This window comes from Macaca mulatta, chromosome 15 (genome assembly GCF_049350105.2).
Source record: "Macaca mulatta isolate MMU2019108-1 chromosome 15, T2T-MMU8v2.0, whole genome shotgun sequence".
NCBI classification, from domain to species: Eukaryota; Metazoa; Chordata; class Mammalia; order Primates; family Cercopithecidae; genus Macaca; species Macaca mulatta.
The window spans coordinates 92,811,371-92,823,884 of record NC_133420.1 but is presented as its reverse complement, the minus strand read 5'-3'; the positions used below and the strand labels follow the sequence as shown (position 1 = coordinate 92,823,884).

At 42.9% G+C, this 12,514-nt stretch overlaps 1 protein-coding gene across 1 annotated transcript in view; it reads right to left on the bottom strand.

Moving 5' to 3' along the window:
* Positions 1–4,280: 4,280 nt before the first annotated feature.
* The window catches only part of GLDC (glycine decarboxylase), a 115,290-nt gene continuing 107,056 nt past the window's right edge, over positions 4,281–12,514 (bottom strand). The window contains exons 22-25 of the mRNA XM_001112651.5: positions 12,233–12,328; positions 7,894–8,066; positions 6,536–6,616; positions 4,281–4,955 (exon numbers count right to left, since the gene is read on the bottom strand). Of these exons, the coding sequence (XP_001112651.1) occupies positions 4,812–4,955; positions 6,536–6,616; positions 7,894–8,066; positions 12,233–12,328 (494 nt within the window). The 3' untranslated portion in view covers positions 4,281–4,811. The remainder of the gene's footprint in view (positions 4,956–6,535; positions 6,617–7,893; positions 8,067–12,232; positions 12,329–12,514) is intronic.

The window sequence follows — 12,514 nt, the reverse complement described above, 5'->3', positions numbered from 1 at the left end:
GGAGTTTGAGACCAGCCTGGGCAACATAGTAAGACCTCATCTCTTCTAAAATTCAAAAAAAAATTAGCTGGGCATGGTGGCATGCACCTGTAGTCTCAGCTACTTGTGAGGGTGAGGAAGAAGGATCGCTTGAGCCAGGAAGGTTAAGGCTGCAGTTAGCCCTTATTGTGCCACTGTACTCCAACCTGGGTGGCAGTCTTTAAAAAAAAAAAAATGTTGCTAGCTAACCCTCCATTCCCACCCTCCAACATGTCTGATGCCAGAGACTATACTCACTCTTTTGCTATTTGCAAGTTTATTTAATAGCCTACCCCAACTGCCTTGTCCGTGGATAGAATTTTCTTCACTGTATTTTGGAATGCATATAACCAGTAAGCTTCTTTTAACCAATAAAAACATCTAGAGTTTGTATTTTGCATAACATTGATATTCCTTTGTAGTTCATATTGGATGAAATGTCTTGAACACAAGCAAGTTGTCTTTTTTTCTTCCCCATTCTTTATGCCAGACTTTTCAAGAAAGAATCTGCATCTAGTTCAACTTTGGCTGCTTGCTGCTTCTGCTGCGACTAGCAGTTTTAGATCAAGTTCCCAGTGACAACACCGGTGGGGGAAGTCTGCATTTTTTTAGGATGACTGACCTCACTCCTGGAGCTGTTGGATTCCACCCTGCTTTTTGGGAGTTTATGACTTTGGTTGTTATTTAATGCACTTAAATCTTCTGAGTCTCAGTGAGTATTTTGTTTTGATTTTTCAAATTTTCTTCACAACTCTTTTGTAGGAAATTTAAAATGTTACACCCAGAACTGTACAAATACTTTACTAGTGAGGTTAAACTAAATGCAACAATGCAACAAACAAATGAAAAGCACACTAAAATTTCACTTGGGTCAGTTCTGAAAACCCTAGACCTCTTACAGCAACCAGAGTTGTTTCCTTTCATGCAGTTCCACTCAAAAAGGAATTTGTAGGTTTTTTTTTCAATCCTCCATAGATTCTGCTGAATTCAGAAGAAATTGCATGCAATCCCTAGCTTTGTTCCAGAAGTTAATTTGTGAAAGAGTGAAAGCCATGATCTTTTTCTTGATGTAGGTTGAAAATAATCATTTGTTTGTATGAATTTGTATGGATACTTCCCATAGGAACAATAATATGCAGGAGTATCCAATCTTTTGGCTTCACTGGGCCACATTGGAAGAATTGTCTTGGGCACACGTAACATACACTAATGATAGCTGATGAGCTTAAAAGAAAAAAAAAGCAAAAACCTTATAATTTTTTTTTTTTTTTGAGACGGAGTCTCGCTCTGTCGCCCAGGCTGGAGTGCAGTGGTACGATATTGGCTCACTGCAACCTCTGCCTCCCAGGTTCGAGTGATTCTCCTGCCTCAGCCTCCCTAGTAGCTGGGATTACAGGCACATGCTGCCACACCCAGCTAATTTTTATATGTTTAGTAGAGACAGGGTTTCACCATGTTGGCCAGGCTGGTCTTGAACTCCTGACCTCAAGTGATCCACCCACCTCAGCCTGTCAAAGCGCTGAGATTATAGGGGTGAGCCACTGTGCCCAGCCCACCATATTTCTTTTCCTTTTTTTTTGAGACAGAGTCTTGCTCTGTCACCCAGGGTGGACTGCAGTGATCTCTGCTCACTGCAAACTCTGCCTCCCAGGTTCAAGCGATTCTTGTGCTTCAGCCTCCTGAGTAGCTGGGACCACCATGTCCTGCTAGTTTTTTGTATTTTTAGTAGAGACGAGGTTTCACCATGTTGGCCAGGCTGGTCTCGAACTCCTGAGCTCAGGCAATCTACCGGCCTTGGCCTCCCAAAGTGCTGGATTACAGGCATGAATCATCACGACTGGCCCATATTTCTCTTTATTTGTTGAACACATACTACTTGGAAGGCCCTGGCTCAGCACTGAGAATCCAACAATGGGTAAGATATGCTAGAGAGACCAAAACATAGAGACAAAAACTGAGTGAACATTAAAAAATTAATTATGATTGTGCCCAGGGTACAGGAGGAAGCAAACCAAGGGCCAAGATAGAAGATAACAGGGAAAGCCTATTTCATGGGGATGTGAAGAACACATTTTTGAAATGAAATACAGAGAATGGCTAGGATGAAATACAGAGAACGACTAGCAAAGCAAGGTGGCTGGGGACAGGGTTCCAAGGGGCGGTGCCTTTCAGGATGAGAACCGGGGCAGAGAAGGACTGGCACAAGCATTAGGTAATACATGAGCAATTAATAGTGAAGAACAAGTGATTCACTTGACTCTTAATCGCCTGTGTTTGGCTCTGCTATGTTCTAGGGGTAAGTAATGGATAATAGCCATGGAAACAACCTTGGCACTCAACGATAAACACTGTGTAAAGTAAGTAGAAAAGCATTGCTGTTTGCTTTCATTCTTTCACAAATTAACATTATTTACTGTCATACACTTGTCCTTCCTAAGAAGGGGCAGCTCCAGGCCCTGATGGCTAGCTTGCACTAGCATGGTTTCCAACTCAGGAAGGGCAGAGTCCCCAGGTCTGCAGTTCCCATGGCAGCAGGGTATCCTGTTTTGGCCGATAGGTACTGGAGGCAGTCAGGCTGGGTCCAAATTCTGCCCCTCCCTCTTACTGACTGGTAGTGGGACTTTAGGCATCTCTTCATACCCTTCCCCACATGCGTAAGAGTGGAACATTGTGAGGGTCAAATGAGGTAGTACATTTCAAACACTTAAAAGAATATCAAGCCGGGCACAGTGACTCACGCCTGTAATCCCAGCACTTGAGAGGCTGAGGTCAGCATTTGGAGGCCTGAGGTCAGGAGTTCGAGACCAGCCTGGCAAACATGGCAAAACCCCAACTCTATAAAAATACAAAAATTAGCCGGGCGTGGTTTTGGGCACCTGTAATCCCAGCTACTTTGGAGACTGAGGCAGGAGAATCATTTGAACCTGGGAGGCAGAGGTTGCAGTGAGCCGAGATTGCACCAATGCACTCCAGCCTGGGTGACAAGAGTGAAACTCTGTCTGAGAAAAAAAAAAAAAAAATTGTCTGATACCTGAGGTGCACTATTTAATAGATATCATTTAATTATTATGTTAAAAAGGCCTATCACTTTTGTACTGCATTGTTAGGCTAAATTGTTGTATAAACTTTTTAAATATAAAAATAAGTGGAATACTTGCAGATAATTCAATAGAGCACCCAGACCTTATGTCCAGACCACTAGCATTAAAGCCTAGGGATACTGAGTAATGCTGGAGGAAGCTGCCATGCAAGGAACCAAGTAGTCAGGATTAGAGCATTTGCTACTTCTAGGGGAAAGTCATTTGTGACAGGCATGCTAGTTGCCGACCTAAAACCCATTCTCCCCCCGCTTTTTAAAAATTAACATACTCCTGATTTTGTTTGGGGCAGTAACATGCCCAGGTAAAATACTTCCCCACACTTCTTTGTAGCTGGGAGTGAGATTTGAACCGGTTTTGGCCAGCTGCAGCAGTTACTGAGTGGAACCTATTGGAAAACATTTCAAAAGAAGCAGACTTGGATGGAATCTGCCTTTTGCTCTTTTTTTTTTTTTTTTTTTTTTGAGGCAAGATCTCACTCTGTTGCCCAGGCTGGAGTGCAGTGGTGCAATCTCAGCTCACTGCAACCTCTGCCTCCTGGGTTCAAGAAATTCTCCCACTTCAGCCTCCCAAATAGCTGGGACTACAGGTGTGCCCCACCATGCCCAGCTAATTTTTTGTATTTTTAGTAGAGATGGGGTTTCACTATGTTGGCCAGGCTGGTCTCTAACTCCTGACCTCAGGTGATCCTCCCGCCTCAGCCTCCCAAAGTGCTGGGATTACAGGCGTAAGCCATTGCGCATGGTCTTTGCTCTTCTCTTTTAATCCTGACTAGAATGGGTATGTGATGCCTGAAACTGCAATAGCCATCTTGAGATCATGCGGATGAAAACTATATGCAAAGGAAGGCAAAGCAGGAAAACTGAAGGAGAACCAGTGCTTGGCTTATTACCTCTGGACTTAAATGAGAAAAGATAAATTGCTATTTGATTGAACTTCCATAGCTGGAGTACAGTTACATGCAGTCTAACTCAATTCTAACAAAAAGGGCCAAAGTGGCCTTCACTGTTGACCAAGACGACAACTGTTTTTTCAGCCATCAAAGGCAAAACTGATGATGTAACAATGGCTATTGGGTTGGTTGGTCTCATTGCCCTTCAGCTCCCACTGAACCTAGGGTATAATGGTGGTAACACTATAAAGCAGACCAAGAAAAAGGCATTCTTCCAATCAAAATGCTTTTATTAGAATACTAATAAATGCAGATAAAAAAAAAACAGAAAAAGAGGAAGACACTCAGAAATGTGATTACAGATTAGGCATATTAGGAGAAAAAGAGTTCTTCAGGGTATACAAAATGTAAACATTTGCCCTGGGATTTCCCACAGATGGCACAGTCCATGCGGACTTTTTTGGAACAAATATATGTCTATTAAGTCTCCAGGCTAGCCTCTATGATGTCTGCAAACTTGCCACACTAAAAGTTAAAATTCCTAAAACTTTCTATGCAAAAAACAAAGTGGCTCCCAATCCAGGCAGCTGGCACATGTGGAAGCAGAATACCAAAGCAAATCCATCTTCCAACCAGCAGCTTCGACTCCCTCCAGCTACTGTATTTACATTTACCTTGACAGAGATTACAGAGATATACACAGTATATAAAACTCCTACTTGAGGCTGGGGTGGGAGATGAAATCTTTCTTGCTTATCAAATCATCTGGGGAGAGGCATCAAATCAGTCCCTTAAACTTAGGACTAAGAAGAGGCCCTCTTTTGCTCAGAAAATGGAGACTCATAAACTTCCATGGGTGGGCAGGTACAAACCAGGTGCTGATCTCCATATATGTCATCAATCCGGGCAATTGTTGGCCAGAATTTGTTCTCTGGTTTCACGAAGGGCTGCAAAGGACAAAAGATGGAAATGCTGTGAGATGTTCTGAGAGGTTTCTCTTAGGGAAAAGGAGTGGGCAATGCTATTCCCACAGCCTAAGACACCATCAGCCCAACAAATGTTCTGAGAACCTAAAATCCAACCCTACATTACCAGTGAAAAAAACGAGGCATCTCCCAGGAAACATCCCTGATCACCACCCCTGCTAAGCATCCCCATGTGCTGTTGATCTCTGGATCGTTTATAGCAAAGTTGTGTTTGAAGGACTTCAACCTCTTAAAGAAGACTTTGGAATCTACGTTTATCTATGCCCATTATATCCTTAAGTTTGGATATTTAGCTGACCTTCTCTTTTAACATATGTCTAATTTATTTGCCATGTCATTTTCCATACATTCAGTTTATTTAAAAGTTAATTTCTCTGCCAGGCACGGTGGCTCACGCCTTTAATCCCAACACTTTGGGAGGCCGAGGTGGGCGAATCATCTAAGGTCAAGGAGTTCGAGACCAGCCTGACCATGGAGAAACCCCATCTCTACTAAAAATACAAAATTAGCTGGGCATGGTGGCGCATGCCTGTAATTCCAGCTACTTGGGAGGCTGAGGTAGGAGAATTGCTTTAACCCGGGAGGTAGAGGTTGCGGTGAGCCGAGATTGTGCCATTGCACTCCAGCCTGGGCAACAAGAGAGAAACTATGTCTCAAAAAAAAAGAAGTTAATTTCTCATACTGTGCATAAAATAAAAGTTTGAACAATTAAAAAAAAAAAAGCATCAGCTGGGCGCGGTGGCTCACGCCTGCAATCCCAGCACTTTGGGAGGCCGAGGTGGGTGGATCACGAGGTCAGGAGATCAAGACCATCTTGGCTAACATGGTGAAACCCTGTCTCTACTAGAAATACAAAAAATTAGGTAGGTGTGGTGGCAGGCGCCTGTGGTCCCAGCTACTTGGGAGGCTGAGGCAGGAGAATGGCGTGAACCCGGGAGGTGCAGCTTGCAGTGAGCCGAGATCATGCCACTGCACTCCAGCCTGGGTGACAGAGCAAGACTCTGTCTGTCTCAAAAAAAAAAAAAAAAAAAAAAGCATCATTTTGTTTGCCCTCCTCTCCAATGACAACCATTATCCTGAATACAGGATTTACCATTCTCATTATGTTTTTATACTATTACTGCACAGATCCGTAAACCGCACATAGCATAATTTGGCACATTTTGAACTTTCTCCCTATCTCACTCAAACAGACTACACAGAACCTTCTCCTCCATTTAAGAATCAGAAAGGAAAGGAAGGTTGCATTGGGCGCCATCTCCCTGTCCCACGGTGGAGGGAAGCACATCGGTCCACTGGGCAGGACTGGTATTCAGTTTTCCCCCACTGTGTTCCCTATGAGTTCCCAGACCTGTAGTTGATACTGTATGACCTCGCCTCTGAAAGCCAATTTCTTTGCTCCTCGTTCCTCGTCAAGGCCCTTATTTCACAAGGTGCGCCACATACAGTTTCTATAATGAGGAGGCTAAGAGTGTACACCCCTCAGGATAGGAGCTGGCCCGTGCCTTCCCAGCTGGCACATTCAGGTTCAGAGAACTTACGAGTGGGAACGCTGCCACCTCTCTGGAATAAGGCCGGTCCCAGTGGGAGGAGGTAACGCAGGTCAGGGAGTGCGGAGACATCTGAGACAGAGATATGGACAGGGGAGGGGTCAGAGCAATACACTCTCTTTTCCTCCCACCCTGCACCTCAACCCTCAAGCTTCTGACAGGAGCCCAGGCAGAGAAAGCTGTGGTTTTCTTTCAATTTAGGGGGTAGAATGTGATTTGTAATTGTGAAATATTTTAAATATCAGAATGTTATGGTAATAATCATCACATCTACCACCCAGCAGAGTCTAATGAACATTCTGTCATATTTGCTTCACCTTTTAGAAAAAATTACCTACACGTTTGGAGTTGCCTGTATATCCCCTTCCCAGTGCTAACCACTCTTCTGAATTTGGTGTTTACCATTCTCATCATGCTTTTATACTATTACTGCGTATGTTGATAAACAGCATATAACATAATTTGGCTCATTTTAAAATCTGATATCATCCTATGAGCAGTATTACCCACTTGTATTATAACTATTATGCTCTTTGAAATGTTTATTGCCATTGAAAGAATAGCCTAAATCGCCTAAATCCTGAAAGAAGCAGGAGTCTTCAGAGAGAAAAGAGAAATAAATGGTGGTAAGCATAATCATCTTGTATGCCTCCATGACTCTGTGAACTCACCTCTAGAGAGGTGCCTGCCTTCTGCAAGTCACTGGTCCCTGCCCTCTCCTGCAGGCAGGCAGTTTGGGAACCTGCCCCAGCTGCTGCAGCATATCAGACTTGTTCTCTGGGTTATAGCCATGAAGACACAACCACAGCCTTCATGGTATTCTCCATTCCTGATCTTCCAGCTTAATATCTGGACTAACAAGAAACTTAGGACTCTGACCACATATACAATTAACATGTTTTAGAAGAGGCAGAGTAATGCCCAACCAACTTTTCCCCAACATGGAGCATAAACATTGTAACATCCAGTCCAAATGCCAATACAGTTTTCTCAGAGATAACTGCTCTAATATAAGAATGTGTGCTTGTGCAGAGTTTGTGATGTGAATATGTAAATTTTATTTATGCCATAATCTCACTACAGTACATCAAACAGAGACACAGAATGTTACAAATTCTCCAACTAGACAGTTGTGGACAGTTTCCACAACCACATCATCCTTGAGTAACTGCTATGCTGTTCAAGACGATGCAAACTTCAGAGTAACAACTGCGTCTTCTCAGAAGAATTACCTTATTCTAGGGAAGAGTATCATCCTCAGTTGAGAGTTCAGGAGGTGCTGGTACACTGTCCAGACATCATTTTCTAGTTTAAGGAACATTTCAAGCAAAGTTCCAGGGCCTACGCACCTTCAGCGGATTGACCCTGGGGTCGATGCGGCCCTCCTCAATGTCAGCAATTTCCTGCCGAATGCTGATCATGGCATCACAGAATCTGTCCAGCTCTGCCTTGTCCTCCGACTCAGTGGGCTCAACCATGAGGGTCCCTGCCACAGGCCAGGACATGGTAGGGGCGTGAAATCCTGCAAAGGGAGACAGGAGAAATTGCCTCACTGAACGTTAGTGGCCTACCCAGTTTGGAAGAAAAGTTCCTATCCCCTTTTATACTTTATCCTAAGAAAATCATCAGATACATTTGCAAATGTATGTATATGGGGATTCATCTCAGCACTGTTTATAGAAGAAAAATTTAGGAAACAACCTAATATCCAACAATAGAGGATCAAATAAGCAAATTTTACAGAGCGCCCATACAGTAAATAGACAACCATTCAAAAGTATGTCAATTTGTTAAACTGGCTAAACATTCAAAAATATTAAGTAAAAAAAGCAAGCCACATAATGATATTCCATGTCTATATATAAATAAAAGAACAAAGTACTTATATAATATATGCACATTTTATGAGGGAAGATGCCTTGAAGAAAATATAAAATGTTAACTGTAACTATGGCCAGAAAATGAGACTGGGATTTTTATTTCACTTCGATTATACTTTAGAATCTTTCAGTAATTATCATGTATTACTTATAATTAAGAGAAATAAAAATATAGCTTATCAAAGGTTAAATAATGAGATAACAAGAGCTAAGGACTCTGGAGCAAATCTTATTGTCCCCATTTTGTACGATAAGGAAACTGAAGTTTGGCCACTATGTGGAAAGCCTTTGCCTTTACATTGAACACAGGCTCAGTGTGTTTCTGTTTCCAAAGGTTTGCATGTAAGGTGATGCAACAAGACACATAGTCAAGAGAGAGATTTCCAGGACAAAAATCAAAAACAACATTTTCCATTTCTTGTATTTTTTCTATGAAGTTTTTGTTTGTTTGTTTGTTTGTTTGTTTGTTTTTGAGACAGAGTCTTGCTCTATTGCTCAGGCTAGAGTACACTGGCACACTCACGGCTCACTGCAGCCTCAACCTTCTGGGCTCAAATGATCCTCCCACCTAAGCCTTCCAAGTAACTGAGACTACAGGTGCACGCCACCATAGCCGGCTAATTTTTTTGTTGTTGCAGAGACAGGGTTTTGCCATGTTGTCCAGGCTGGTCTCCAGCTACCGAGGTCAACTGATCTGCCTGTCTCTGCCTCCCAACATGCAGGGATAACAGGCATGAGCCACCGCACCGGCCCTATGAAACTTTTAAAAGCTGAAGAACAACTCCCAAGTTGAGACACCTCTGAACTAATCTTGCCCCAATGTGCAGTGGTTCTCAAATTCTGGTGAGCATCATAATTACATGGGGTACTTTCGAGTCACATCTGCATGATTTAAAAAATTCTCTACCAACATTTTATTTAAAAATGTTCAGGCCAGGCGCTGTGGCTCACACACCTATAATCCCAGCACTTTGGGAGGCCAAAGCCAGCGGATTGCTTAAGCCCAGCAGTTTGAGACTTGCCTGGGCAATATGGCAAAACCCCGTCTCTACAAAAAATACAAAAATTAGCCAGGTGTAGTGGTATGTGCCTGTAGTCCCAGCTACTTAGAAAGCTGAGTTGGGAGGATCACTTGAACCCAGGAGTTGAGCCTGCAGTGAGTCAAGATCACAACACTGCACTCCAGCCTGGGTGACAGAGTGAGACCCTGTCTCTATTTAAAAACAAAACAAAACAAAAAACAAAAAAACCCCACTAACATTCAGATGAGTTGAAAGGACTGTAGGTGAGCACCCATATACCCGCCACCTAGATTCTACAATGCCGTTGTTTGCTTTATCACATATCTACTCATCCAGCTATCTGCCTTACTTTCTGATGCATTTCAAAGTACACTGCAGTCATTAGTACACTTCACTCTTAAACCCTTCAGCATACATATCATGACTAGAATTCAGTATCTGTTCACATATTTTTGTGATAAAACTTACAGTGAAATGCACAAATCCTAACTGTACCACTTAATGAGTTTTGGTAAATACATATACCTTTGTCACTCAAACCAGACTGGGATTTTTTTTAAGAGAACAAGCTGATTACCTATCATGTCTGCCCTTAATTCCCTGTGTGAGCAAATTTAGTCCAACATATTCTGCTGTAGTGGTTCCCATATTTTGAACCACCTGAGTTCTTGCAAAAAAAATTCCTGCATCTGGACCCTGATTCAGGAAATCCAAGGTAGGGCCCAAAAATCTATGAGTCATAAAACATGCCAGGTGATTCTGATAATAGGTCTGATAATTAGCCTGGAACTGCTGTCTAAGGCAGTAATGCCTCCAACTTGCCTGAAAGACTCATACAGGAGCTGTGTGTTAAATATACAGATTATTAGCTCTCTTCCTTAAAAATTCACATTCAGCAGTTATGCTTAAGACCTGGAAACTGTGTTGTCATGTTCCTTGCTTTTTGACTTAGCTATTCATTTGGTCTCCCATTTATTAACGCTAGGTGTTGAGTGCCTACTGTATGCCAGGCACCTGGACAATTCTGGGCTTTTGGACAAGTGTGGAAACGGTTCTATCAATCATCAAAATAACACTGAGGTCGGGAGACAACATGATTTGGAAACACTGGGTGGTAACTTCAGTTACCATTTCCCTGTGAGCCCCTCCTCTCCTTGCAAATGCTGTTGCAGTTATATGTGTGAAGTAGGCAAGGCATCCACAAAGTGAGTGTCTTATCCTGAATCGGCCATTACCCAATCACTAGCCGGGAGGCTGTCAGGAGAAAGGAGTTCTACTGTCAGGTTACAAGAGGTGTCAAGCGGAGATCTTGAGGATGGGATTGGTAATTTCATTAATGAAGCCTTTCTCTGGCTTTCCCATCTATTATCAGTGTAACTGCATAATAAGATCATTTGAGAGTGAGTCACACACGTGGGATTCCCATTACGATGCATTAGTGAAACTATTTTTTTTTTTTTTTTTTTTTTTTTGAGACAGAGTCTCGCTCTGTCGCCCGGGCTGGAGTGCAGTGGCCGGATCTCAGCTCACTGCAAGCTCCGCCTCCCAGGTTCACGCCATTCTCCTGCCTCAGCCTCCCGAGTAGCTGGGACTACAGGCGCCCACCACCGCGCCCGGCTAATTTTTTGTATTTTTTTAGTAGAGACGGGGTTTCACCGTGTTAACCAGGATGGTCTCGATCTCCTGACCTCGTGATCCGCCCGTCTCGGCCTCCCAAAGTGCTGGGATTACAGGCTTGAGCCACCGCGCCCGGCCGAAACTATTAAATTTAAAAGATTTTTCTCTTTTCTTCCCAAAACAAGTCATTAAAACTCAGATAGGACTCCATATCCATCGAATGGCAAAGTTCTCCCCAACTTAGCCTTTCTGAGAATTGAAAGATCCTTGATACCATTAATATCATTTTCATATTATTATAATAGTAATATTGGCTGTGCGTGCTGGCTCACATTGTAATCCCAGCACTTTTGGAGACCGAGGCAGGTGGACTGCCTGAGCTCAGGAGTCCGAGACCAGCCTGGCCAACATGGTGAAACCCCGTCTCTACTAAAAATACAAAAAAAAAAGCTGGGTATGGTGGTGGGCACCTGTAGTTCAGCTACTTGGGAGGCTGAGGCACGAGAATCACTTGAACCTGGGAGGTGGAGGTTGCAGTGAGCTGAGATCGCACCACTGCACTCCAACCTGGGCAACAGAGTGAGACTCTGTCTTCCCAACCCCCTAAAAAGCAATACGATCTTAATATTATAATATTAATAACATTGTTCACTAGGAAAATGTAGTGAGCTGAGTTGAATGAACACCCACTAATGCACAGGTGAAGGATCCATGTCTTTCAAAATGCTTCAAAGAAAGTGGCATTTTCTTTGTGAAAACTGCTACACTTATTTCTTCATCTCCAGAAGCAGCTGAAACAGCTAGGCCATGACGGAGGTGGCTATAAAACTCCAATGCCATTTGTCTCTACCACTTCGATGGGTTACTTGCTCTGCTTCCTTCACCACTACACTCACTACAACTCACTGGGGTTTCAATTTTAATCATAAACACTTCTTTTCTTGGCTGTTAATGGATTCAAGATGCATATTTTAATATCTTCTGAAGGGCAGGACCAATGCAGTCATAAGGAAACTTTTTTCTCTATTATTTTGGAGGTTGCCAAGAATCCTGAGCTCCCCATTTATCCCCCAGATCAGTTTACTGTGGTGCCTGCACTTTCCATTTGTGCATTAGGAAGTTGTCCACAGCCAGCATGGGCGGCGGCATGAATGTCAAAAGCCACTTACCATAATCCTGGAGTCTCTTGGCCACATCCACAGCCTCAATATTTGCAGACTTTTTGAAGGGTCTCGTGTCCAAAATAAATTCATGACCCACATAACCTGTTCAGGAAAGTTGTTTCAGCCCAAGATTAGCATCAGCTTATTGTTTTACCCAAACAAATGAATAAGTAATTTAATGAATAAGTGTGTCGGCTTTTTACGTGTATCAGTGAGGACCAAGAAGCCATGGGCACTGGGTAAGTTTATTGTTGGCAATAACGATTTAAGTCTTATTACAAATAAAAA